The sequence below is a fragment of the Scyliorhinus torazame genome, chromosome 10 (assembly GCF_047496885.1).
Source record: "Scyliorhinus torazame isolate Kashiwa2021f chromosome 10, sScyTor2.1, whole genome shotgun sequence".
Taxonomy (NCBI): Eukaryota; Metazoa; Chordata; class Chondrichthyes; order Carcharhiniformes; family Scyliorhinidae; genus Scyliorhinus; species Scyliorhinus torazame.
This window is the reverse complement of record NC_092716.1, coordinates 84,606,100-84,630,088: the sequence shown is the minus strand read 5'-3', so window position 1 is coordinate 84,630,088 and position 23,989 is coordinate 84,606,100. Positions and strand designations below refer to the sequence as shown.

The following is a 23,989-nucleotide window of genomic DNA, read 5'->3' as shown; positions in this document are numbered from 1 at the left end:
AGGCAACGTGTTCCAAATCCCAACAGCTCTGAGTAAAGAAGTTTCTCATCTCATTCCTAGCTCTCTTGCTCACCATCTTGAAATTGTGACCCCTAGTCACTGACATACCAACTAGTGGAAACAGAATATCCTTCTTTGTTAAAATTGTTCCGAATTAATTTCTCCAATCTTTCCTTGTATCTAAAATTCCTCATTCTTGGTATCATTCTAGTAAATCTGCTCGGCACTCTCTTCAGGGGTTTAACATACTTAAATAAGGTCCAGAACTGAACACACTACTCCAAATGTGGTCTGACCAATGACTTGTCGAGGCGTAACATCATTTCATTGGATAACGGTTTCAACCTCTCCAATCTATTCTCATACCTGGAGCCATTTTTATAACCCTCTTCTCTACTCTACAATGCGTTGTACTCGATGTCCCTATTAATGAAGCCCAGAATACTACCTGCTTTATTAACTGCTCTCTCCACCTGTCCTGCCACCTTCAATCATCTATACACCTAAATCCAGGTCCCTCTGCTCTTGTAACCCTTTAAAATGTTACCCCTTATTTCATATTATATATCCATGTTCTTCCTACCAAAATGTATCACCTAACACTTCTCTACATTGAACTTCATCTGCCATCTATCTGTCCACTTGACCAATTTGTATCCTTTTGAAGTTCTACACTGTCTTCTATCTGCAAACTTTGAAATTGTCACCTGCATACCAAAGTCTAGGACATTAATATAGATCAGGAAAAGCAAGGGTCCAAATGCTGTATAAACAAAATCCATTCACCATTACACTCTGCTCCCTATTATTCAGCAATGCTGCTGTCCCTTTTATTTGATGAACTATTAACTTTTCTCAAGTCTCAGGCCACATAATAGTGTCATGTGATTATGCTACATCAGCTAAATGGGAAAATAATTATTATTTAAGAAAATACCCCACCATTAAATACAACAAGGCAATTGAAGATAACTTGATTCAAAAACTATTTGGAAGTTGAGCGTGACTTAAGAAATCAGAATACCTATTCAATTTGTGTAACCTACAGCTAATTATTTATAATAGCTTATTTACAGATGTGATCTTTGTGCTGGAATAAAATCCATAATTAAATTTGTCTCTTACTCTTTATCTTCCAAGGTATTTCTTAGTTCACTGAGGTACGTGACCTTCTCTGCTGCATATTGGCTTTGCAGCAATGCAACAAAAGCCCCTGCTGTGTCTTCTGTACTCTAAAGCAGCAACAGAAGAAAACAATAAAATGAAAAACCATACTCATAAAAGTAATAGGAGTTTGTCTGTAACAAGTCTGGTAGAAATTTTCCTTGAGCAGGAAAAAAGAGAATTTGTGTTAGATAAATTTGAAATCATGGAATGTACAAAAACTTGCAAAGAAAGTTTTCCTTCTGAATTTTCATTTTCTTTTTATAAATTTAGAGTACCCAATTATTTTTTTTTCCAGTCGAGGGACAATTTAGCGTGGCCAATCCACCTATCCTGCACATCTTTGGGTTATGGGGGTACGGCCCACCCAGACACGGGGAGAATGTGCAAATTCCACACGGACAGTGACCTGGGGCCAGGATCGAACCCGGGTCCTCGGCGCCGTGAGGCACCGGTGGTAATGACTGCGCCACCATGCTGCCCTTCTGAAAGTACCTTTGAAATGATAAATCACAAAGCCATTCTTTTCCCCATTAAGTTGGATTCCTCATTAGTGGAGTGTTATTTGTATTTAGCTTGGACATAACACATCATTTGCGCAGTGAGATTTCATTTTTACAATGCTCATTTTTCTGGGACTAACATGCTGGTGTTTAAATATTCTTGTTGAGAATGAAGCTGTCTTCGGATTGGGATTCAAAATAGTTTACAAGCATTGTCGTAAATCCAAAAGGTTGCTTCATCGAAATAAAAAATGTGTGGAAATACTAGCTTAACAAAATGGATCAAATCTTCTTGCTGTGGGCAATGTTAGGTATATATCCTGCACCCTTCAGCTCAAATATAATTTATGGGGGGGTGGGGAAGCGTGAGCTGACAACGGTCGGTAACTGGGACCCTGGTAAAGGATGGGACACAGTTTATTTCCTTAACTATTGAGGTTTAAGGATTGAGGTTGTGGACCTGTGCACTGCACAGCATCACTGGGTGGAGGGATTTTCCCTGTTAGCTGTGGAAAACAACTTGGTGAACATTTCATAAAGATCCAGTTTATGGTTTTGCTACTTGAACTTAGAGGAAACCCCTGCCTTTGAACCCCAGCCTGTTGGAATATTCTTGAAAAATATTACTTGAAATATGTTCACTGTGTGAAAAAGCAGCCACGACACAACTATTTTTTACATTACCTCTTGAAACAAGACGTTATATTTAATCTTTTTGTCATCTCCAAGTTGGGATGTTGCAGCAGCAATCAGCTCTTGGATATGATTTGGACTCTTGTTAGGCAGGACTGTCTTCAAGACTTGACTGCAAGAAACAATTTTCTATTTTTATTTTCCAGGTACTTACACCAAGTTGGAAAGATACAATGGGAAGCTGTGGGTGTCAACAGAACTCTGGATTTAAGCTTCAGTTCAGGGCTTCACATAATCTAGGTTGATCTCTTAGTGCGGTCATGAGGGAGTATTGCATTGTTCGGGAAACTGTCGTCTGAATTACAGGAGATGAGACAAATACATTATTTCCTTGTTCAGGTGAATGTAAAAGATTGAAATACATTATTCAAAGAAGAATAGGGGAGGTCTTTTGGTGCCCTGACCAATGTTCTCCACTCAACTGACTGTACCAAAAGAGATCAACTGGCTGGCTATTATCTGAATTATTATTTGTAGGGGCTTGCAAGGCAGAAATTGCAGATATATTTATTACCTGGTAATAGTGATTAAACTGAAAAGTAATTAATTGGTTATGAAACTGATACATTTATATAACTTCTAGATATCTGAATGTTCTATCTTTGGTCAGAAGACCCGGGAGTCCAGGGGGCGAGAAGGCCAATGTCTTGGCCTTTGCCTCCCTGGTAGCCCGGAGATGGATCGTATTGGAATGGAAGGACTCGGGGACATCGAAACTGGGGATGTGGGTGAGTGACCCGGCAGTTTCTTAGGCTGGAGAAGATAAAGTTTGCCTTGAGAGGGTCTGTGGAGGGGTGTGCCCGGAGATGGCAGCCGCTAAACCTTCGAGGGTTAACCTTCAAAGCATACCAATATCAAAACCAAACCGAAATTATGTAAGGACACAGGTACATTATCATCAGAATGGTACAAGAAAGCTGCCATCAGACAACTCAATTAAAGAAGCTGGGGAGACCACTGTAATAAATGGCCCAGACAACAGCTATCATACAAACAACATCGACAACAGCTAAGGAGAAATTAACTTGCCAAATGCATATCAGTCTGGGAGCCAGAGATATTTCACTTGACTGGGATCCATTATTTCAGGTGTAGAAATAACATCAGCGATGAATGGGTTTGTCTGGACCAAGGCATGGAATATTAAAGAGATTAAAAGGGTGTTAAGTAGTGACCATCGGGCAGGATGACCTCAGAAAATATGTTCACCATTCAGCAGAATGTCTTCAGAAATGTATTTGGGTATTTTCAATAAGATTTGTGCCTGACACTGCAGTCAGATGGAGGGTAAGGGAGACCACATCATTGTCCAAGCAAGGGACCGCAAAGATCATCATAGAATTTACAGTGCAGAAGGAGGCCATTCGGCCCATCGAGTCTGCACCGGCTCTTTGAAAGAGCACCCTACCCAAGCCCACACCTCCACCCTATCCCCATAACCCAGTAACCCCACCCAACACTCAGGGCAATTTTGGACACTAAGGGGCAATTTAGCATAGCCAATCCACCTGACCTGCACATCTTTGGACTGTGGGAGGAAACCGGAGCACCCGGAGGAAACCCACGTGCACACGGGGAGAACGTGCAGACTCCGCACAGTGACCCAAGCCGGGAATCGAACCTGGGACCCTGGAGCTGTGAAGCAATTGTGCTAACCACCATGCTGCCCACTAATATGGAAGCGCCCAATGTGGACGATGTCCCCATCACACACGCCGTGACCCGAGTGGACGACTGCTATACTGGCCACTGATTAATCCGCTCTACCATCTCCATAACCCTGACGCCAAACCGACACAAGCAGAAAAAACTCTGCCACTGGACCCTATGGTGGCGATATTTGGGATATCAGAGAAGCCGGAGCCAATGGAGGGGAGGAAGGCTGAATTTGTGGCCTTCGCCTCTCTGGTTTCCCGGCGAAGGATCTTGTTGGAATGGTGGTGGACAATGCCACCAGGGGTGGCGGCATGGCTCGGAGACTTATATGACTTTCTCCATCTGGAAAGGATTAAATATGAACTGAGGGGTTTAGCGGAGGGCTTTGAGCAAGGGGGATGTTCGTCACGGGGGGGGGGGGGGGGGGGGGGAAGTGAAAATCTGTACAAACTAAAATTTGGGGTGCATGTTCCCAAGATTATTAATGTTTTGTAACTGTTTGAACAAGTTTGGAATAAAATACTTTTTTTTTTTTTAATTTGGCTGCCCGAAGAAATTTGTCACTACTCGCCGCCTGCTCCACGATGAAATGCAAGCTGTGATCCTCACCAATGGAATCACCACAGACCCAATATGTGTGCAAACTGGGGTCAAACAGGGCTGCGTCATTGCACCAACGCTCTTCTCCATCTTCCTCGCAGCAACACTCCATCCCATCACCCTGAAGCTCTTCGCTGGAGTGGAACTAAGCTACTGGACAAGCAGGAAACTGTTCAACATCTGACACCTCCAGGCCAGAACGAAGACCACCCCAGCCTCTGTCATCACGCTGCAGTATGCAGACAATGCCTATATGTGCGCATACACCAAGGCATATGAAAGAATGGCCTCAGACTAAACATCAGAAAAATAAAGGTTCCCTACGTGCCCCCTCCTGCCACACAAAACTGCCCCCGACCATCAAGATCCAGGGTGAGCCCCTGATCATTTCCCATACCTTGGAGCCTCCTCTCGGCACAAAGCGACATGTATGATGAAATCCAATATCAACCCCAATGCGCCAGTGCAGTCTTTGGATACATGAGGAACAGAGTGTTCAAAGACTGAAATCCAGCACCAAGCTCATTTTCTACAGAGCAGCCGTGGTCCCCGCTCACCTGTATGCATCAGAAACATGGACAATGTGCAGCAGACACCTCAAATCCCTGGAGAGATATCAACAATGTTGCCTCTGCAAAATCCTGCAAATCCACTGGCAGGATAGGTGTACCAATGTGAGTGTCCTCTCCGATGCCAATATCCCCAGTGTAGAGGTACTGGTCACGCTCAATGGACAGGCCACATTGTCCACATACCCGACACACGACTCCCGAAACAAGTGCTCTTCTCCGAGCTCCACAATGGCAAGCATTCATGAGGAAGGACGCTACAAGGATGCTCTGAAAGCCTCCCTAAATACATGCAACATCCTCATCAACACATGGGAATCATGGGCAGCACGGTGGCGCAGTGGTTAGCATTGCTGCCTCACGGCGCCGAGGTCCCAGGTTCGATCCCGGCCCTGGGTCACTGTCCGTGTGGGGTTTGCACATTCTCCCCGTGTTTGCGTGGGTTTCGCCCCCACAATCCATAGATGTGCAGGTTAGGTGGATTGGCCACGCTAAATTGCCCCTTAATTGGAAAAAATGAATTGGGTACTCTAAATTTATAAAAAGAAAAAAAGAAAAAGCAAAAAAAAATCACATGGGCATCACATGAGAATGCATCTGCGTAGGCGCCAATTATCTCGAGCACCACAGGGTGGAGCACGCGGAGGTCAAGCGTAAACAGCGGAAAGAGATGGCAGAATCCAGAGTGTCCCACCCATTCACCTCATCAAACACCACCTGCCAAACCTGTTGCAGAGTCTGCGGATCCAGGATTGGACTATTCAGCCATAGCAGAACCCACCTTCCCAGAGCGGAAGCAAGTCATTCTGAGGGACTGCCCAAGAAGAAGATGGGTTGGTCTGGTCACCTTGACTCAGGCCTACTTTGAACAGCAGACAAAAGCAGCCAGGTTGGGGATTGTCAGTGTTTTCATAGAATCATAGAATTTACAGTGCAGAAGGAGGCCATTCGGCCCATTGAGTCTGCACCGGCTGTTGGAAAGAGCACCCCACTTAAGCCTACACCTCCACCCCATCCCCGTAACCCCACCTAATCTTTTTGGACACTATGGGCAATTTAGCATAACCAATCAACCTAATCTGCACATCTTTGGACTGTGGGAGGAAACCAGAGCACCCGGAGGAAACCCACACAGACACAGGGAGAACATGCAGACTCCGTACAGACAGTGACCCAAGCCGGGAATCAAACCTGGGACCCTGGAGCTGTGAAGCAACTGTGCTAACCACTGTGCTGGCCTTTCAGCCATATTGTGGTGATATTAGCCAGAAGTTTTGGGACGGGGACTTCTGGTGGCGCATATGGAGTGAAAGGCTGCACATTTGGCAGCTCCCGCTCTCGGTGGTCTTTTTGTGGCTTTTGGGCTGGATTTCCACAGGAAGTTTTCAAAAATAAAGGTTTAAAAGCAGAAGGTTTGCAGTCATGAATGGGGTCAACCTGATTTGTGGACATGCAACTTTCATCGGCAGGACCAACTGTTTGGGGAATTGTAAGTTATCAGCCAAATCCGAGGAGTATTGGGGCTGAGGTTTCAGGATAATTTAAAGGCAACAACTAAATCCTGAGGGTTTGGGTTGAATTGAGCAAGGTTTTGGGCAGAAACGTGGGGTTTTGCCTGTGGTTTTTCAGTGGAAGCTTTTATTAATAAGTTGTGGGTTTTATAATGGGGTTTACGGTAAGCCGAGGTTGAATCGTGGAAGGATTTAATTCGGGCTAACCAGTTATACGGCATCATTTACACTAGATTGGAGCTGTTGAATCAGGGCATATTAAACAAGTTAGTGGTTGAGCTAAACCCTGTGTCCGTGTAAGTTTGTCATTTATTAAATCCTAAAGTAAAAAAAACAATAAGGGTAAATGGGAACGTGCGCCTCTTGCACACATCATGGACAATTTTGATGTTTGTGGAGCCTCCTCCCCCATTTACTTGTTTAATTGTCCACCACCACTCACGATTGAATGTGGCAAGATTGCAGAACTTTGATCTAATCTGTTGGTTGTAGGATTGCTTCGTCTGTGTGCCACATGCTGCTTCTGTTCTTTGGCATGCATGTAGTCCTGTGTTGTAGGTTCACCAGGTTGGCACCTCATATTAGGTATGCCTGGTGCTACTCCAGATACGCTCTCCTGCACTCCGGGTTGATGCTAATGGTAGAGTGAGGGGCCTGTCAGGTAACAAGGTTATGAATTGTGGTTGAATACAGTTCTGTTGCTGCTGGTGCCCCCCACAGAATCTCATGGATGCCCAGTTTCGAGCTTCTAGATCTATTCTGAATCTATCCCATTTAGCATGATAGTTGTGCCACACAACACAATGATGGTACCTTCAGTGTGAAGATGGGACTTTGTCTCCACAGGATTTGTGTGATGGTCGGACATACCAATACTGACATGGACAGATGCATCTGTGACAGGTAGATTGATGTGGCTGAGGTCAAGTGGTTAACAATGCTGCCTCACAGAACCCTGGTCCCTGGTGCTATTTCATTCTTGGATGACTGTCTGGAGTTTGCACATTCTCTCCATGACCACGTGGATTTCCTCCGGGTTGTTCCGGTTTCCTCACACAGTCCAAAGATGTGCAGATTGGGTGGGTTTATGGGGTTACAAGGATAGGGCGGGGGAGTGAGCATAGGCAGGATGCTCTTTGGGAGACTCAATGGGCCAAATGGCCTTCTTCTGCACCGTAGAGATTGCATGGATATGGAAGTTGTATTTTTCCCTTGCTTATGGTTCCTCATTATCTGCCGCAGGCCCAGTTAGGAAGATATGCGGGGGACTGTGGCAGTCTGAGCCAATGAATACATTCAAGACTGAGGCAGACAGAGTTTTGAACCAAAGGGGTGTAAACGGTTATGGGGAGCAGGCATGAAAGTGGAGTTAAGGCCAAAGACCGATCAGTCATGATCTTATTAAATGGCAAAGCACGAGCAAGAAGCTTTATGGCCTATTACTACCTCTATTTCTAATATTTTTATGCAACGTTTCAGCACTTAAAATCAGGAAGGTATAGCTTGTATATTTTGCGAACTTGAGCCAATTTCCATCTCTGTGTAGACAATGTTTGTGAAACATTTTTTGCATGAATAGCGCTGTCGACTTGTTAAATTAATTACATCAGGTATGCATGCTATAATACAGCTGAATCTGGAGAAATCAACTTGGTTGGTATTCAGTTTAACTAAAACCTCAAATGCCCACTCTTTATGTATCAATTAAGTCAGAGTGCCAACGGACTGTTTGAGTTTGGAAGGCATCACAGCTAGCATTGACCCGACCATCATGACAAAAACTTGTATTTATAAAGCAGCTTTTTCTTATTCACAGTTGCAGCATCTAGCAGGGATTACTAGATGGTAAACAGCATCAACGAAACAGGTCAATGTTCTCCTTCCTAACCACAGGAACCAATCTGGTGAACATTCACTGCATCACCTCTAATGCAAATATATGGAAATCGGCACACTGTACTCTAAGTGTGGTCTCACTAAATTGTAGCAAGACTTCTTTATTCTTGTAGCACCTTTACTGACATCTCATGCCAGAACACTCAAATATAAAACAGGAATCATCTGTAAAATTATAAACCTGTCTGCCTGGGTTTTGCCCCACTACCCAAAGATGTGCAGGGTAGGTGGATTGGCCATGCTAAATTGCCTCTTAATTGGAAAAAAGGAATTGGGTACTCTAAATTTTTTTTTTTTAAATTATAAAAACCTACAGCACAGAATGAGGCAGTTTGGCTTTCATGTCTGAAAAACTGCTTTCCAGTCTAATCCCACTTTTCTTTTAAGCTTGTACGGCTGAATGCCATAGAGAATCATAGAATCCCTAAAGTGCAGAAGGAGGCTATTCGGCCCATCGCTTCTGCACCGACCCTCTGAAAGAGCACCCTACCTAGGCCCTCTCCCCTGCCCTATCCCAGTGACCCCACCTAACCTGCACATCCCTGGACACTTAGGGGCAATTTAGCATGGCCAATCTAACTAACCTACACATCTTTGAACAGTGGGAGGAAACCGGAGGACCCGGAGGAAACCCACGCAAACACGGGAAAAACGTGCAAACACCACACAGACAATCACCCAAAGCCGGAATTGAACCCGGGTCCCTGGTGCTGTGGGGCAGCAGTGCTAACCACTCATACCACCCACATCATAAAGTGCATTTACTCACTGCATCATCAAGTTACCCAAAACAAAAATGTTTTGTTTATGCTTTGTTTCTTCATCATGGATGTGGGTTGCTGGAAAGGCCACTATTTGTTACCCATCCCTAATAGCGTTTGGCTTACTAGACCATTTCAGAGGGCAGTTAAGAGTCAACCACATTGCTGTGGGCGTGGAGTCACATGTACGCAAGTGACTACTTCAAGAAGCAATTAGATATAGTACGTGGGACGAAGGGGATCAAAGAATATGGGGAGAAGACGGGATCAGACTATTGAGTTGGATGATCAGCCATGATCATAATGAATGGCAGGGCCAAAGAGCTGAATAGCCTCCACCTGCTACTATTTTCTGTGTTTCTCGGCCAGATCAGACAAATGTCCTTTCCTAAAGGACAGTAATATTTTTTATGAAAATCAATGATAGTTTCATGGTCACCATTACTTAGATTAGTTTTCACTTACAGATTTTTAAAAATTGTACTTAAATTCTTCCAGCTGCCATGGTGGGATTTGAATCCAGGTCCCCAGAGCATTAGCCTGGGCCTCTGAATTATTAGTCCAGTGATTTTATTGATATATTTGAATTAGTATTTATCTTTGTATTTTTGTATTTTTTTAATTTTCCCCTTTTTAAAACTATGCCTGGTCTAACATGTGCAGCGGAATGGGCAGCCAATAACCATGGTGTCACCAATCTCCCTTATGGCATCTACAAAGTCCACTCATGACTCTTTTCCCCTCCCAGTTTACAGCTGGTGTTGTTGGAGGCTGCAGAGATCACTCCTCCTGAAAGGAAGTTACTCTGCTTTAGCTCTTTGCCCTACCAGACTAGGGCATGCATCCAGTTAGAGGTGTAGATATTCTCTGGTGTCTCCCATTGCACTACTCATTTTAAAAGCACTTGATTACCCTGGATAATCCGAATACAAGTTTCAATAATTCCAACCTGAACTCCTGTTTGGAATACATTTCTTTTTTGGTGATATCATGAGATCTCAGTTCTTTCAATACATGTGAAATATGTTGAATCTGCCCATGGTACACACTTTCATCCACCTAAAAAAATATTGGAACACAAGCCTGGTTAGACAATAATGCTGAAATATTTTAGCTACATATCAGTTCTTCCATTTTATGTCTCAAACCTTGGCCAATAATTCTAAGTGACTCATTCTCTACATATTTGCTCCCATTGGTTAAATATCATGATGCTCTTCTCTCCAATAAGTTAGATTGAGTAAAATGTCTAGATAGTGATTCATTAAAGCAAGCCTAAGTTCAGTCCCCTTGCAGTGGAGAGTAGTGAAGATGGAACTTGTTACTCTGCTTTTAGACTTGGAATATACTGAGACAGATTTTGCCAAAAGATAGTGTCAGAATTACACACAACTTGAGGCAAGTAAATTGTGATTATCGCAAAATGCTCGTCGATTTGTGCTGCTCCACCATTAGTGTCACAGGAACTGCATCTCACATTTTATCTCCCCATGATTTCCATGAAGTTGCTGCATTTGCACATTAATTTCACATAAAACTTGCCACATAAAATTATGCCTAGTAATTAATAGCATAAGTGCCATTTTAACAACATGATCATTGCTAATGGTCGAAATCCACCTCTCTGGACCGAAAAGTGAACAATTGTAAGATTGGAGTCTCGTTCCTTCAGGTTGAGAATTGTTGTTCTTGATGTTACAAACATTTTTTTTTTTTTTAAATCTCATTTTTCCTTTTCGTCTTTTTTTCTCCCACACTTTCAATCCAATGTTTCTTTTCCTACTTGATTTGACAATTAATTCAACCACTCTAATTCACCCTCTTTCATCCTCAAAATACTCTGTTTGTTCTGTAATTTGAAAGGTCTCTGTTGACGCACTGTATCAGTTCACGCTTCCAGCAACTTTGGAGGCCATCATTTTTAAACTTAAACATGCAGGATCAAGTCTCATGAATGGGGCAGTTTTCAGCTGTGAGATGCCGCATTCAAGCAAAATTACTTTTTGTTGTTATGTCATCCTTTCTCAGCAACGCTGCACACTGCTCTAAACGGACTCCACATCATTATGATCATGAGTTTACTGGCACTGCCATTTATCCAGTTACACAATACCTAGGCATTGTAACAACAGGCTAAATTTGTTGTATAAATTGAATATTGTCATTTCTAATCTTCTGATTAGCACATTAACAATATGAGACCAGATACTAATCATCATGTTTCTTTATTTTATAGTCAGTGAGTGAATGCACAAAGTAACTTACTTAAATTTAACCCAAATTTTCTCTTCCTGAATATGAAAATAATAATAAATCAGGCCACCCTTTCCTAGATAGTGGTTTACATATATTTGCTTTTGGTCAATCTTAGTATTGAAACAGTTGAAGGCACATGCTCAGCCAGGGCATGTAATTCTGAAGGCAGGTTGACTAAACATTACTTGCCTTTCTCAGTAGGTCACACCAACTAACCTCCCCATAGAACATGCAGTGCAGAAGGAGGCCATTTGGCCCATCGGGTCTGCATCGACCCACTTAAGCCCTCACTTCCACTCTATCCCCGTAACCCGATAACCCCATCTAACCTTTATGGCCACTAAGGGCAATTTATCATGGCCAATCCACCTAACCTGCACGTCTTTGGACTGTGGGAGGAAACCGCAGCACCCAGAGGAAACCCACGCAGACACATGTTCTCCGGAAGTCTGGTTTCCAAAATATCGTCAAGATGTTGGTGAGCTGGACCACTAATTGACTTCGCCATCACCCTTCCAAGTGTGGATCCTTACCAAACAGTTAATTTTATATACGTAGGAATAGTACTACATAAATAGTATGGAAGCCTGACAAGGTATGAAATATTAAGTTTTGCCCCATGTCATTATGAATAACATCCCAATCTCCTAGTGGCCTTAGTATTTGTTCTGATAACAGCAGCCAGCTGTATCTTTATGAATTAACCCTTAAGTCCCAATTCCGAGCGAATAATCAGAAACACGTAGATTAAAACAAATCAGGCTAACATCAATTGTGGCAAAGTTATTGGAAACTTCATCATCGGTTGTCCCTTGATTTGAGGGTGACATCTGTTCAGGGTCATATGTTTCTGCCATGGGTCTTCACATGACTCAGCAGGCGGAGTTTTGATCCACATACCTTTGGAAACATGTAGCAGGACATTCCACAAGATAGAGGGATTCAGAGTGCAGAACTTGCTTCCTTTTCTTTCCTTCTCCACCATCACTCTGCCCATCATTAAGGCTTTGGGACATGAAGCATGATGCAGCTTGATGGACAATCTTTTTGTCATTTTGACAAGCTCCCTCAGATCATTAAGGTCAATGCTGCCACACTTCAAGGAGACCTTCGGAGTGTCTATGAAGCATAGGCGGCATGATGGCACATCGGTTACCAATGCTGCCTCACAGGGCCAGGGACCCGGGTTCAATTCCAGCCTTGGGTCACTGTCTGTGTAGAGGACCAGCGTCCCCGTGTCTGTGTTCACGATTCACACATTTTAATCTCTTTATGTGCCACTAACAGCACCTTTAACCTTAATCACATCCATTTACATTCCTTTTGTCTTCTGTCCTTGACATCTATGTCTATCTCCACCTATCGCTGACCCCCTATCCAGCCCCACCGCTCCATGCCCCCCCACAAAAGTATAAATCTGACCCCATTTCCAGTTCTCTCCAGCTTTGACAAAGAGTCACCCAGACTCAAAACGTTAGCTCCCTTTTCTTCTTCACAGATGCTGTCAGACCTGCTGGGATTGTCCAATATTTTCTGTTTTTGTTGTGTGAGAAAAATTGTCCCCTCTGGTGGGTGGTCAATAATCAGTGGCTGTTGATGTGAAATCTTTGGCAACAGATCAAGCCAGGAGATAGGGAGGATTTTTTTTTCACTCAGAGTATTGGGATCTGGAAAACTCTCCCTAAAAAGATGGTGGAAGCTGAATTTAAAAGGAAGTTGGGCAGGTAAGTGTAAGGAAGTTACAGGATTACCGACAAAAAAGGTGTAGGACAAAGCATGACTGCACTTTTAAAGAGCTAGCACAGACATGGTGTGCTGAATGGACTCCTTCTGTTCTGTGCTTCTATGATTCTTCTTCCTTGGTCAAACAGCATAAGAAAAAGGTAAGAGTATACTATACTTTGCCTGGAGCTGGCTCTGCCATTCAATGTGATTGTGCTAATCTTTGATTACAATTCCACATATCCCTGATTCCCATATCGCTAGAGTCCAAAAAGCTATCTATCTTAACCTCTATTGTGCTAAAAGACTGAGCGTTAAAAGTCCTCTGGTGTCGTGCAAGGGCCCTTCCTGTCGATTCCCTTATTTCCCATTTTGTTTATTTTGTCGTTATCATTTTAACCCATGGACAATTAATGTGCGTATACCTTTAAGTCAAGCAGAGACGCATGGAGGAGGCCTCCTGCAAGGGGACCTCTCTCCGGGCCCTCACCATGGCGGCACTCCCATCCCACCCAAAAAACACTCCAGCAGCCCAGTGGTGGTAGCCACCTTCCAGACCTGGAACCAAATACAGCAGCAATTCGGCCTGACCAAAATGGCGGACAAAGCCCCCATATCTGCAACAACCATAGGTTCGCACCAGCGCTCCCTGACACCACCTTTAAAAAGTGGAGACAACTTCCGGGTGCGGCGATGACCAGCTGAGTCGCACGTTTCGGCAGCTCCCTGTGAAACGGACTTTTGGGCTCTTGATAGGAGCCCCAACGGCAATTTTAACGGCTGAAAACACCGTGCGGTAAACCAGAAGGGTGTTCCCCCTGGACACGGATGGAAAAAGGAGAGGAAAGTGGCCGGATTGCAGCGGATCCTTTGGAACAACGGCAAGGAAGGCAAGCAGAAACCAAGATGGCGTCGGAAGGTGGCAGTTTCATATGGGGCCCTGAACAACAAGAGTTTTTGAAACGCTGCGTGGAGGAGATAAAAAAGGAAATGAAGAAAGAGTTGTTGGCCCCGATATTACAGGCGATTGAAGGGCTGAAAGAGGAACAAAAGACCCAGGAGCAGGAGCTTCGGGTCGTGAAGGCGAAAGCAGCAGAGAATGAAAACGATATACAGGGTCTGGTGACGAATGTGATATAAAATAGTTACTTTAGAGATACTAGTTAATGTAATGTAGAAATAAGCCACTTTGATTCTTGCAGTTAGGGACAAAGGAATTCGAGACCGCATGGAAAAAGCAGGAAGAGGTGTGTCTATAAGAGTGAGGCTGCATTGATAGGGGCCAGAGAAAGGGATTGGAAGTGAGCCAATCAGAATAGATTAAACAGGTCAGGAGGGACCTAGGCTGACCTATGTCCGTCGAGTATGTGAAACTTGATACCATTTGAACTGATTTTGCAGAGATTCCTTTGTCTTTTAGTCAGTCGTTTTCTGGAGTGTAAGAGGCAGGATGTCCTGTTACATTTCTGTAAGATGATTCAAGCTTGCAAGCTAAATAAATAACTTCTGTTTACGTGCGAATCCGTCTCAACTTTTATTGAGGCCAGACTGACAGAGAAAGAAATTTGGGGATCAACACTGGTGGTGAAGTCGGAGATACAGGAGGCACACCAGAAACGATCTGTGGAGAGGTTGGAGGCACTGGAAAATAACGCAAGGAGGAACAACTTGAGGATTCTTGGCCTTCCTGAAGGTGTGGAGGGGGCGGACGTCGGGGCATATGTGAGCACGATGCTGCACTCGTTAATGGGAGTGGAGGCCCCGACGGGTCCGTTGGAGGTGGAGGGAGCATACCGAGTTATGGTGCGAGGATCGAGAGCAGGAGAAGCTCCCAGAGCCATAGTGGTGAGATTTCTCCGTTTTAAGGATAGAGAAATGGTCCTTAGATGGGCGAAGAAAACTCGGTGTAGTAAATGGGAGAACGCGGTGATCCGCGTCTATCAAGATTGGAGTGCGGAGGTGGCGAGAAGGAGGGCGAGCTTTAATCGGGCCAAAGCGGTACTTCACAAAAAAAAGATAAAGTTTGGAATGCTGCAACCGGCAAGACTGTGGGTCACATATCAAGGGAGGCACCACTACTTTGAGACGGCGGATGAAGCGTGGACTTTTATTGTAGAAGAAAAATTGGAATGATTGGACTACGAAAATGAACGTTTGGACAAAGTGGTGGGACGAGTGGGGGGGGGGCGAAGAGGGATTGTATGATTAATCCTGCGGTATGGTCACTTTTCTTTCTCCCACAGGTGGTGATGGGGGGAGGTGGGGAGGGAGAGGAGATGGGGCGTTGGCCATGGGAGGCGGGGCCGAGGGAGAGGCGCGGGCTTGGTTCCCGCGCTATGATAATTATGGCGGGAATAGAGAAGCAGGAAGGAGGGGGCGCCGCACGGGGCGAGCCGTGATCACGGGGGGAAGCCGAGGTCAGCCAGAGTTTGCTGACTTCTGGGAGCAACATGGGGGGAGTAATTACGCTAGCGGGGGGTCTAGCGGGGGGGGGGGGGGAGGGGGGAATTACTGGGTTGCTGCTGCTGGGGAAAGGGGGGAGTGGGTATGGGAAAGGATGGGCGGGGGGGGCACCGTCTGGGAGAAATACAGCTGCGTGGGAACTGGGCGAGAAGCTGGAAAAAGATGATGGCTAACCGGCAAGGGGGGGGGGGGTGGGAAGCCCCCCAACTCGGCTGATCACGTGGAACGTGAGGGGGCTTAACGGGCCGATAAAGAGGGCACGAGTACTCGCACACCTTAAGAAACTTAAAGCAGATGTGGTCATGTTACAGGAAACGCACCTGAAACTGATAGATCAGGTTAGGTTGCGCAAAGGATGGGTAGGGCAGGTGTTCCATTCGGGGCTGGATGCGAAAAACAGGGGGGTGGCTATATTAGTGGGGAAGCGGGTAATGTTCGAGGCAAAGACTATAGTGGCGGATAACGGGGGCAGATACGTGATGGTGAGTGGCAAATTACAGGGAGAGATGGTGGTGTTGGTAAACGTGTATGCCCCGAATTGGGACGATGCCAATTTTATGAGGCGAATGCTAGGACGCATCCCAGACCTAGAGACCGGAAAGCTGATAATGGGGGGAGACTTTAACACGGTGTTGGAACCAAGGCTGGATAGGTCGAAGTCCAGGACTGGTAGGAGGCCGGCAGCAGCCAAGGTGCTTAAGGATTTTATGGAGCAGATGGGAGGGGTGGACCCGTGGAGATTCAGTAGACCTAGGAGTAAGGAGTTCTCGTTTTTCTCCTATGTCCATAAAGTCTATTCACGCATAGACTTTTTTGTGTTGGGTAGGGCATTGATCCCGAGGGTGAGGGGAACGGAATATACGGCTATAGCCATTTCGGATCATGCCCCACACTGGGTAGACTTGGAGATAGGGGAGGAAACAAGAGGGCGTCCACCCTGGAGAATGGACATGGGACTAATGGCGGATGAGGGGGTGTGCTTAAGGGTGAGGGGATGCATTGAAAAGTACTTGGAACTCAATGATAATGGGGAGGTTCAGGTGGGAGTGGTCTGGGAGGAGTTGAAGGCGGTGGTTAGGGGGGAGCTGATATCAATAAGGACACATAAAGGGAAGCAGGAGAGTAAGGAACGGGAGCGGTTGTTGCAAGAACTTTTGAGGGTGGACAGACAGTATGCGGAAGCACCGGAGGAGGGACTGTATAGGGAAAGGCAAAGGCTGCATGTGGAATTTGACTTGCTGACCACAGGCACTGCAGGGGCACAATGGAGGAAGGCACAGGGTGTACAGTATGAATATGGAGAGAAGGCGAGCAGATTGCTGGCACACCAATTGAGGAAAAGGGGAGCAGCGAGGGAAATAGGGGGGGTGAGAGACGAAGATGGAGAGACGGAGCGGGGAGCGGAGAGAGTGAATGAAGTGTTTAAGACATTTTATAAAAAATTGTATGAAGCTCAACCCCCGGATGGGAGGGAGAGAATGATGGAGTTTTTGGATCGGCTGGAAATTCCCAAGGTGGAAGAGCAGGAAAGGATGGGATTGGGAGCACAGATCACGGTAGAAGAAGTGGTGAAAGGAATTAGGAACATGCAGACGGGAAAGGCCCCGGGACCGGACGGATTCCCAGTTGAATTTTACAGAAAATATTTGGACTTGCTCGCCCCGCTACTGACGAGGACCTTTAACGAGGCAAAGGAAAGGGGACAACTGCCCCCGACTATGTCAGAAGCAACGATATCGCTTCTTTTAAAGAAGGAAAAGGATCCGCTACAATGCGGGTCCTACAGACCAATCTCCCTCCTCAATGTAGATGCCAAGGTATTGGCCAAGGTAATGGCAATGAGAATAGAGGAATGTGTCCCGGGGGTGGTTCATGAGGACCAAACTGGGTTTGTGAAGGGGAGACTGTTGAACACGAACATACGGAGGTTGCTAGGGGTAATGATGATGGCCCCACCAGAGGGTGAAACGGAGATAGTAGTGGCGATGGATGCCGAGAAAGCATTTGATAGAGTGGAGTGGGATTATCTGTGGGAGGTGTTGAGGAGATTTGGGTTCGGAGAGGGGTATGTTAGATGGGTGCAGCTGTTGTATAGGGCCCCAGTGGCGAGTGTGGTCACGAATGGACGGGGATCGGCATATTTTCGGCTCCATAGAGGGACAAGGCAGGGATGTCCTCTGTCCCCATTACTGTTTGCACTGGCGATTGAGCCCCTGGCGATAGCGCTGAGAGGTTCCAAGGGATGGAGGGGAATACTTAGGGGAGGAGAAGAACACCGGGTATCTTTATATGCGGATGATCTGCTACTATATGTGGCGGATCCAGCGGAGGGGATGCCAGAAATAATGCGGATACTTGGGGAGTTTGGGGATTTTTCAGGGTATAAATTGAACATGGGGAAGAGTGAGCTGTTTGTGGTGCATCCAGGGGAGCAGAGTAGAGAAATAGAAGACCTACCGTTGAGGAAGGTAACAAGAGACTTTCGTTACCTGGGGATCCAGATAGCTAAGAATTGGGGCACATTGCACAGGCTAAATTTGACGCGGTTGGTGGAACAGATGGAGGAAGATTTCAAGAGATGGGATATGGTAGCATTGTCAATGGCAGGGAGGGTGCAGGCGGTTAAGATGGTGGTCCTCCCGAGATTCCTCTTTGTGTTTCAGTGTCTCCCGGTGGTGATCACGAAGGCTTTTTTCAAAAGGATAGAAAAGAGTATCATGGGTTTTGTTTGGGCCGGGAAGACTCCGAGAGTGAGGAAGGGATTCTTACAGCGTAGTAGGGATAGGGGGGGGCTGGCACTACCGAGCCTAAGTGAGTATTATTGGGCCGCTAATATTTCAATGGTGAGTAAGTGGATGGGAGAGGAGGAAGGAGCGGCGTGGAAGAGATTAGAGAGGGCGTCCTGTAGGGGGACCAGCCTGCAGGCTATGGTGACAGCCCCATTGCCGTTCTCACCAAGGAACAATACCACGAGTCCGGTGGTGGTAGCTACACTGAAGATTTGGGGACAGTGGAGACGACATAGGGGAAAGACCGGAGCACTGGGGGGGTCCCCGATAAGAAACAACCATAGGTTTGCCCCGGGGGGAATGGATGGGGGATATGGAATGTGGCAAAGAGCAGGTATAACGCAATTGAAAGATCTATTTGTGGATGGGAAGTTTGCGAGTCTGGGAGCGCTGACCGAGAAATATGGGTTGCCCCAAGGGAATGCATTCAGGTACATGCAATTGAGGGCTTTTGCGAGGCAACAGGTGAGGGAATTCCCGCAGCCCCCGACACAAGAGGTGCAGGACAGAGTCATCTCAAAGAAATGGGTGGGGGACGGTAAGGTGTCGGATATATATAGGGAAATGAGAGACGAAGGGGAGACTATGATGGACGAACTAAAAGGGAAATGGGAAGAAGAGCTAGGGGAGGAGATTGAGGAGGGGATGTGGGCAGATGCCCTAAACAGGGTAAACTCGTCGTCCTCGTGCGCCAGGCTAAGCCTGATTCAGTTTAAGGTATTACACAGGGCACATATGACTGGAACACGGCTCAGTAAATTTTTTGGGGTGGAGGATAGGTGTGCGAGGTGCTCGAGAAGCCCAGCGAATCATACCCATATGTTTTGGTCATGCCCGGCACTACAGGGGTTTTGGATGGGGGTGACAAAGGTGCTTTCGAAAGTAGTAGGAGTCCGGGTCGAACCAAGCTGGGGGTTGGCTATATTTGGGGTTGCACAAGAGCCGGGAGTGCAGGAGGCGAAAGAGGCCGATGTTTTGGCCTTTGCGTCCCTAGTAGCCCGGCGCAGAATATTGCTAATGTGGAAAGAAGCCAAGCCCCCGGGGGTGGAGACCTGGATAAATGATATGGCGGGGTTCATAAAGTTAGAGCGGATTAAGTTCGTCCTAAGGGGGTCGGCTCAAGGGTTTACTAGGCGGTGGCAACCGTTCGTCGAATATCTTGCGGAAAGATAGATAGGGGAGAACAAAGAAGGCAGCAGCAGCGGCCCAGGACTTGGGGGGGGGGGGGGGGGGGGGGGAGGGATGGGGGGGGGATGGGGGGGGGGGGGGTGGCCTGAGACAAGGCAGTTGCCAATTAGGGCTAGTTTTTATTTTTTGTTATTTAATATTTATTTATTTGTTGTTGTTTTTGTTTAAATTTAAAAAGGTCATTATTATCTGTATTGTTACAATGTTGTGTAAAGGATGCACAATGTACTGTGTTGGTTGACCAAAAATTTTCAATAAAATATTATTTAAAAAAAAAATAAAAAGTGGAGACAGGACAGGGGGACAATGACAGTCAGAGACCTATACACCAACGACAGGGTCACAACACTGGATGAACTGACGGAAAGATTTCAGCTAGCTAGGGGAAACGAACCAAGGTACCTGCAACTTAAAAACATCCTACGGAAGGAGACAAGGATGTACCCACGACCACCATGGCAAACACTACTAGAGGAGTTACTTGATGCGAACATCCTAAGTAAAGGAAGCTGTAGTGACATGTAGAACGACTGGTAGGGAGGGCTGACACCATACTGAACACAACGAGAAAGAAATGGGAAGACGACCTGGGGATTGAGATCGGGTGGGGACTCTGGAGTGATGCACTGCATAGGGTCAACTCCACCTCCACATGCTGCAGGCTCAACCTGACGCAACTAAAGGTGGTACATAGAGCCCATTTAACAAGAACCTGAATGAGTAGGTTCTTCCCGGAGGTGGAGAACAGATGGGAACGGTGCCAAGGAGGCCCGGCCAACCACGCCCACAAGTTCTGGTCAAGCTGAAAAATAATCAAGTAGCCAAGAACCAGGGGAAACTAGCCAAGGCATGAGAAGGAGGGAAAGACCCGGGGGGGGGGGGAATGCAGGATGATAGCTAAACTCAAGAGAAAGGAAAGGTGAACTGCAGGGAAGGAGAGGGGGGGGGGGCAAGGGTTGGGGGATGGGGGGGGATGGGGGTGGGGGGGGGAAAGAAGGAAAGAGAGTATTTTCTAAGAACTAGTAGTTGATTTTAATCGTGTTGCAACTCCGGGTCAAGTGATGCTAGAATTGACTGCGCACTAGCGCAGGGTGTTGTAACATTGGGGAATTCCAAAGATCCTTAACCATCTCAGTAAAAAAACCTAATACTATGTTTATTCCCTCTTGGCTTTTGCTTAGCAGCTCCAGAGCAGCTCAGCTACTGTCACAGATGCAGGAGGGTGGACAAAATTAGCCTTATATCTCACCACCCTTATGGTACATGGTGTCCACATTATAGTATTGGTACAAACACAAAGAGGTGGTAAGGTATCCAACCAATAATGTTAGGTAAACATTAATCCATTTAATTGTTATATAATTAATATTTAAAATTCTGCTAACTCTATTGAACAAGAAAATGCAGAAACTCACAATTCCATTGAGAATGCTGAAAAACAAACTGATGAATTCATCTTTCTGATGATTCCTGCAGCCATAATAAATGTTGTAGGCCCAAAGCAGGGCAGAGTCTCCATACTTCTTCTGGAGGAAGTTGTAGAAAAACTCAGGAAGGCTGGACTTTGTCCCACTCTATATATTTTGGAAGAAAATAAATATTCGTTTTTTTAAATGATTTATGGAAATGGGAAACTGTATCAGAGACACAATGATATTATTAGTATCAGTGGATGGAAAATAAATCATGTTCTCTTGTTTCATGGAAGTTTCTTCAATTGCAGAGTTACTATATATCTTTAGAACTCAATTAAAAGGTGTTGTCCAAGTACAAAATAATCCATAACTTAACATTTAAAACATAAATCAGCGTCAATTCTTTTGTTCTGTGTTCAGATCCAGAATGCCACAATTGCCTAGTATCTGTGGTGATAGGCCTGTGCACAGTTCTGCATATAGTTAGTAATGTGATCTCCAAACAGCTGGTGGCGATAGAGATTTGTCATGTGACTCAAGACACTCGCCAGTTGGTAGTAAGACGTACAATGATCCAGTCGCACTAAGAGTAGCTCCAGGAGAATTCAATGAATTCATTTAGTAGCCATTGTCTGTCTAGTAGTTCCTCAGTTATCTTTTCCATGTGTTTATTAATAAATTATCTTTATAGTTAAACAACTATATGTCCTGTATACATCATTACAATGGTTACAACACAGAACACAACAGTACCTTGTCCAGATGTGAGTCTACACACTGAATGTTTGTTAGTGGAGAATGTCACAGATACTTTCAGCCCTGTCACTACTCACTTTCCACCCATGTGTACTGCCATATTTCTTTCTCCCTACCCCATGCCATTCACAGTTGTGGGAATTTCACTGCTGTCTACTGTAGGTGGGAAGGACATCATGGCTTGTGTCCACTTCCAGCAGTGAGCACTGGAAAACAAATAGATTCAGGAACCGTGGTAAATATTCGCTTCCCTATCTGAAAGGGGCTGACTGCCTTACCACGGCCAGCATTTTAGCTGAGATCAGCCAATTCAGTATAACTTGTAATTGAGCCTGCAAGCCATTTGTATAATCACTCACTGAAACCTGCCAAACTATTGGAATATCTTAAAAAGGGTGCTTTTTGATGGCATGGTGGCTCAATGGTTAGCACTGCTGTCTCATGGTGCTGAGCACCCGGATTTGATCCTGGCTCTGGGTCACTGTCCGTGTGGAGTTTGAACAATCTCCCCATGTCTGTGTGGGTCTCACTCCCACAACCCAAAGATGTGCAGGGTAGGTGGATTGGTCACACAAAATTGGCCCTTAATTGGGAAAAAAAATAATTGGGTACTCTAAATTTAGAAAACAAAAGGGAGTTTTAAGTGTTATGTAAATACAATCCTTGACGCTTTGCCATAAATCATGGTCAGAAAGGAGAGTAAGTTCATGGCTGAGGAATATCTCGATTAGCACTGGCAGGAATATTGGAGATAGATAAGAATTTATGACACAGAGGAAGCTGCTTTGTGACACTGATGTTACGGTTGGAGTTTACATTTTCTGCGCACCAGAGGCATGCTAGAATTCTGCAAAACACAAAACATCCATCCATTGACTCTATCTTCACCTCCCGCTGCCTTGGGAAAGCGGGCATACTCATAGACCCCTCCCACCCGGCTTACTCACTCATCCAACTTCTTCCATCGGGCAGGAGATACAAAAGTCTGAGAACACGCACAAGCAGATTCAAAAATAGCTTCTTCCCCACTGCTATCAGACGCCTAAACGACCCTCTTATGGTCTGGTCTGATTAATACTACACTCCTGTATGCTTCACCCGATGCCGGTGTCTATGTATTTACATTGTGTACCTTGTGTTGCCCTATTACGTTTTCTTTTCAAGTACTAAATGATTTGTTTGGACAGCACGCAGAAAAATATTTTTCACTGTACCTCGGTACACATGACAATAAACAAATCCAAATCCAATCCAATCCAATCCAAACAGATGACAAAGATAAATATGGCACATATATACAGTGGCTCCAGTGTGTGTAATGAATATAAGGGGCGGAATTCTCCGAGCCTCTGTGGCGAAATGGCGCTCTGAGCGGGGGCGGAGAATGGGGCCTCAGACCCGCGATCGGATCCGACCCCGGGGCGCGATTCTCTGGCGACCGGAGAATCAGCGCAAGTCGCGCGTGGTCGATGCAGCGCCTGTCGGGAGCCATTGAAAGAGGCCCCCGCGGCGATTCTCCACGGTCGACCAGCCAAGTTCCTGCCAGCGTGGTTCACGTATGGTTCCACCCAGTGGGATCTCGGCGTCGCGGCTGCGGTGGCCGTCCTGGTGGGGGTTGGGAGGATCAGTCTCCGGGGTAGTCTCATCGACGGCCAGGCCCGCGATCGGGGCCCCCGATTGGCGGGCGGGTGTGATCTGGGAGGGCCTACCTTCTTCCGGCCCGCTGTGTGGCTCCGCCATGTTATGCACGACATGAGCGGACCTGCGGCCGCCGCGCACGTGCACCCTGTGGGCTACAGAATCGCTGGGCCAAGAGGCCTGTTGATGCCGGTGTTTTTAGAGAATCCCGGCCAAGATGTCCAGCTGAACTGATGGGTGAGAATATATGACTGCTTTCCTTTTATATTTGTTGAAATATCTCCAAATAACAAACAAGGCTGAGTTACTTTTAAAAAATAAATTTAGAGTACCCAATTGTTTTTTTTCCAATTAAGGGGTAATTTCGAACCCGGGTCTTCAGCGCTGTAGTCCCAGTGCTAACCACTGC

General features: G+C 45.9%; 1 protein-coding gene across 3 annotated transcripts in view; it reads right to left on the bottom strand.

Annotated features, from left to right (window-relative positions):
* tsnaxip1 (translin-associated factor X interacting protein 1) overlaps positions 1 to 23,989 on the bottom strand; it is a 157,890-nt gene that overhangs the window by 2,002 nt on the left and 131,899 nt on the right. For 2 of the 3 annotated variants that reach the window (XM_072518335.1, XM_072518334.1), the window contains exons 12-15: positions 21,187 to 21,345; positions 10,303 to 10,412; positions 2,352 to 2,472; positions 1,126 to 1,232 (exon numbers count right to left, since the gene is read on the bottom strand). In XM_072518335.1, the coding sequence (XP_072374436.1) occupies positions 1,126 to 1,232; positions 2,352 to 2,472; positions 10,303 to 10,412; positions 21,187 to 21,345 (497 nt within the window). The remainder of the gene's footprint in view (positions 1 to 1,125; positions 1,233 to 2,351; positions 2,473 to 10,302; positions 10,413 to 21,186; positions 21,346 to 23,989) is intronic. The other variant, XM_072518336.1, reaches the window with a different exon arrangement.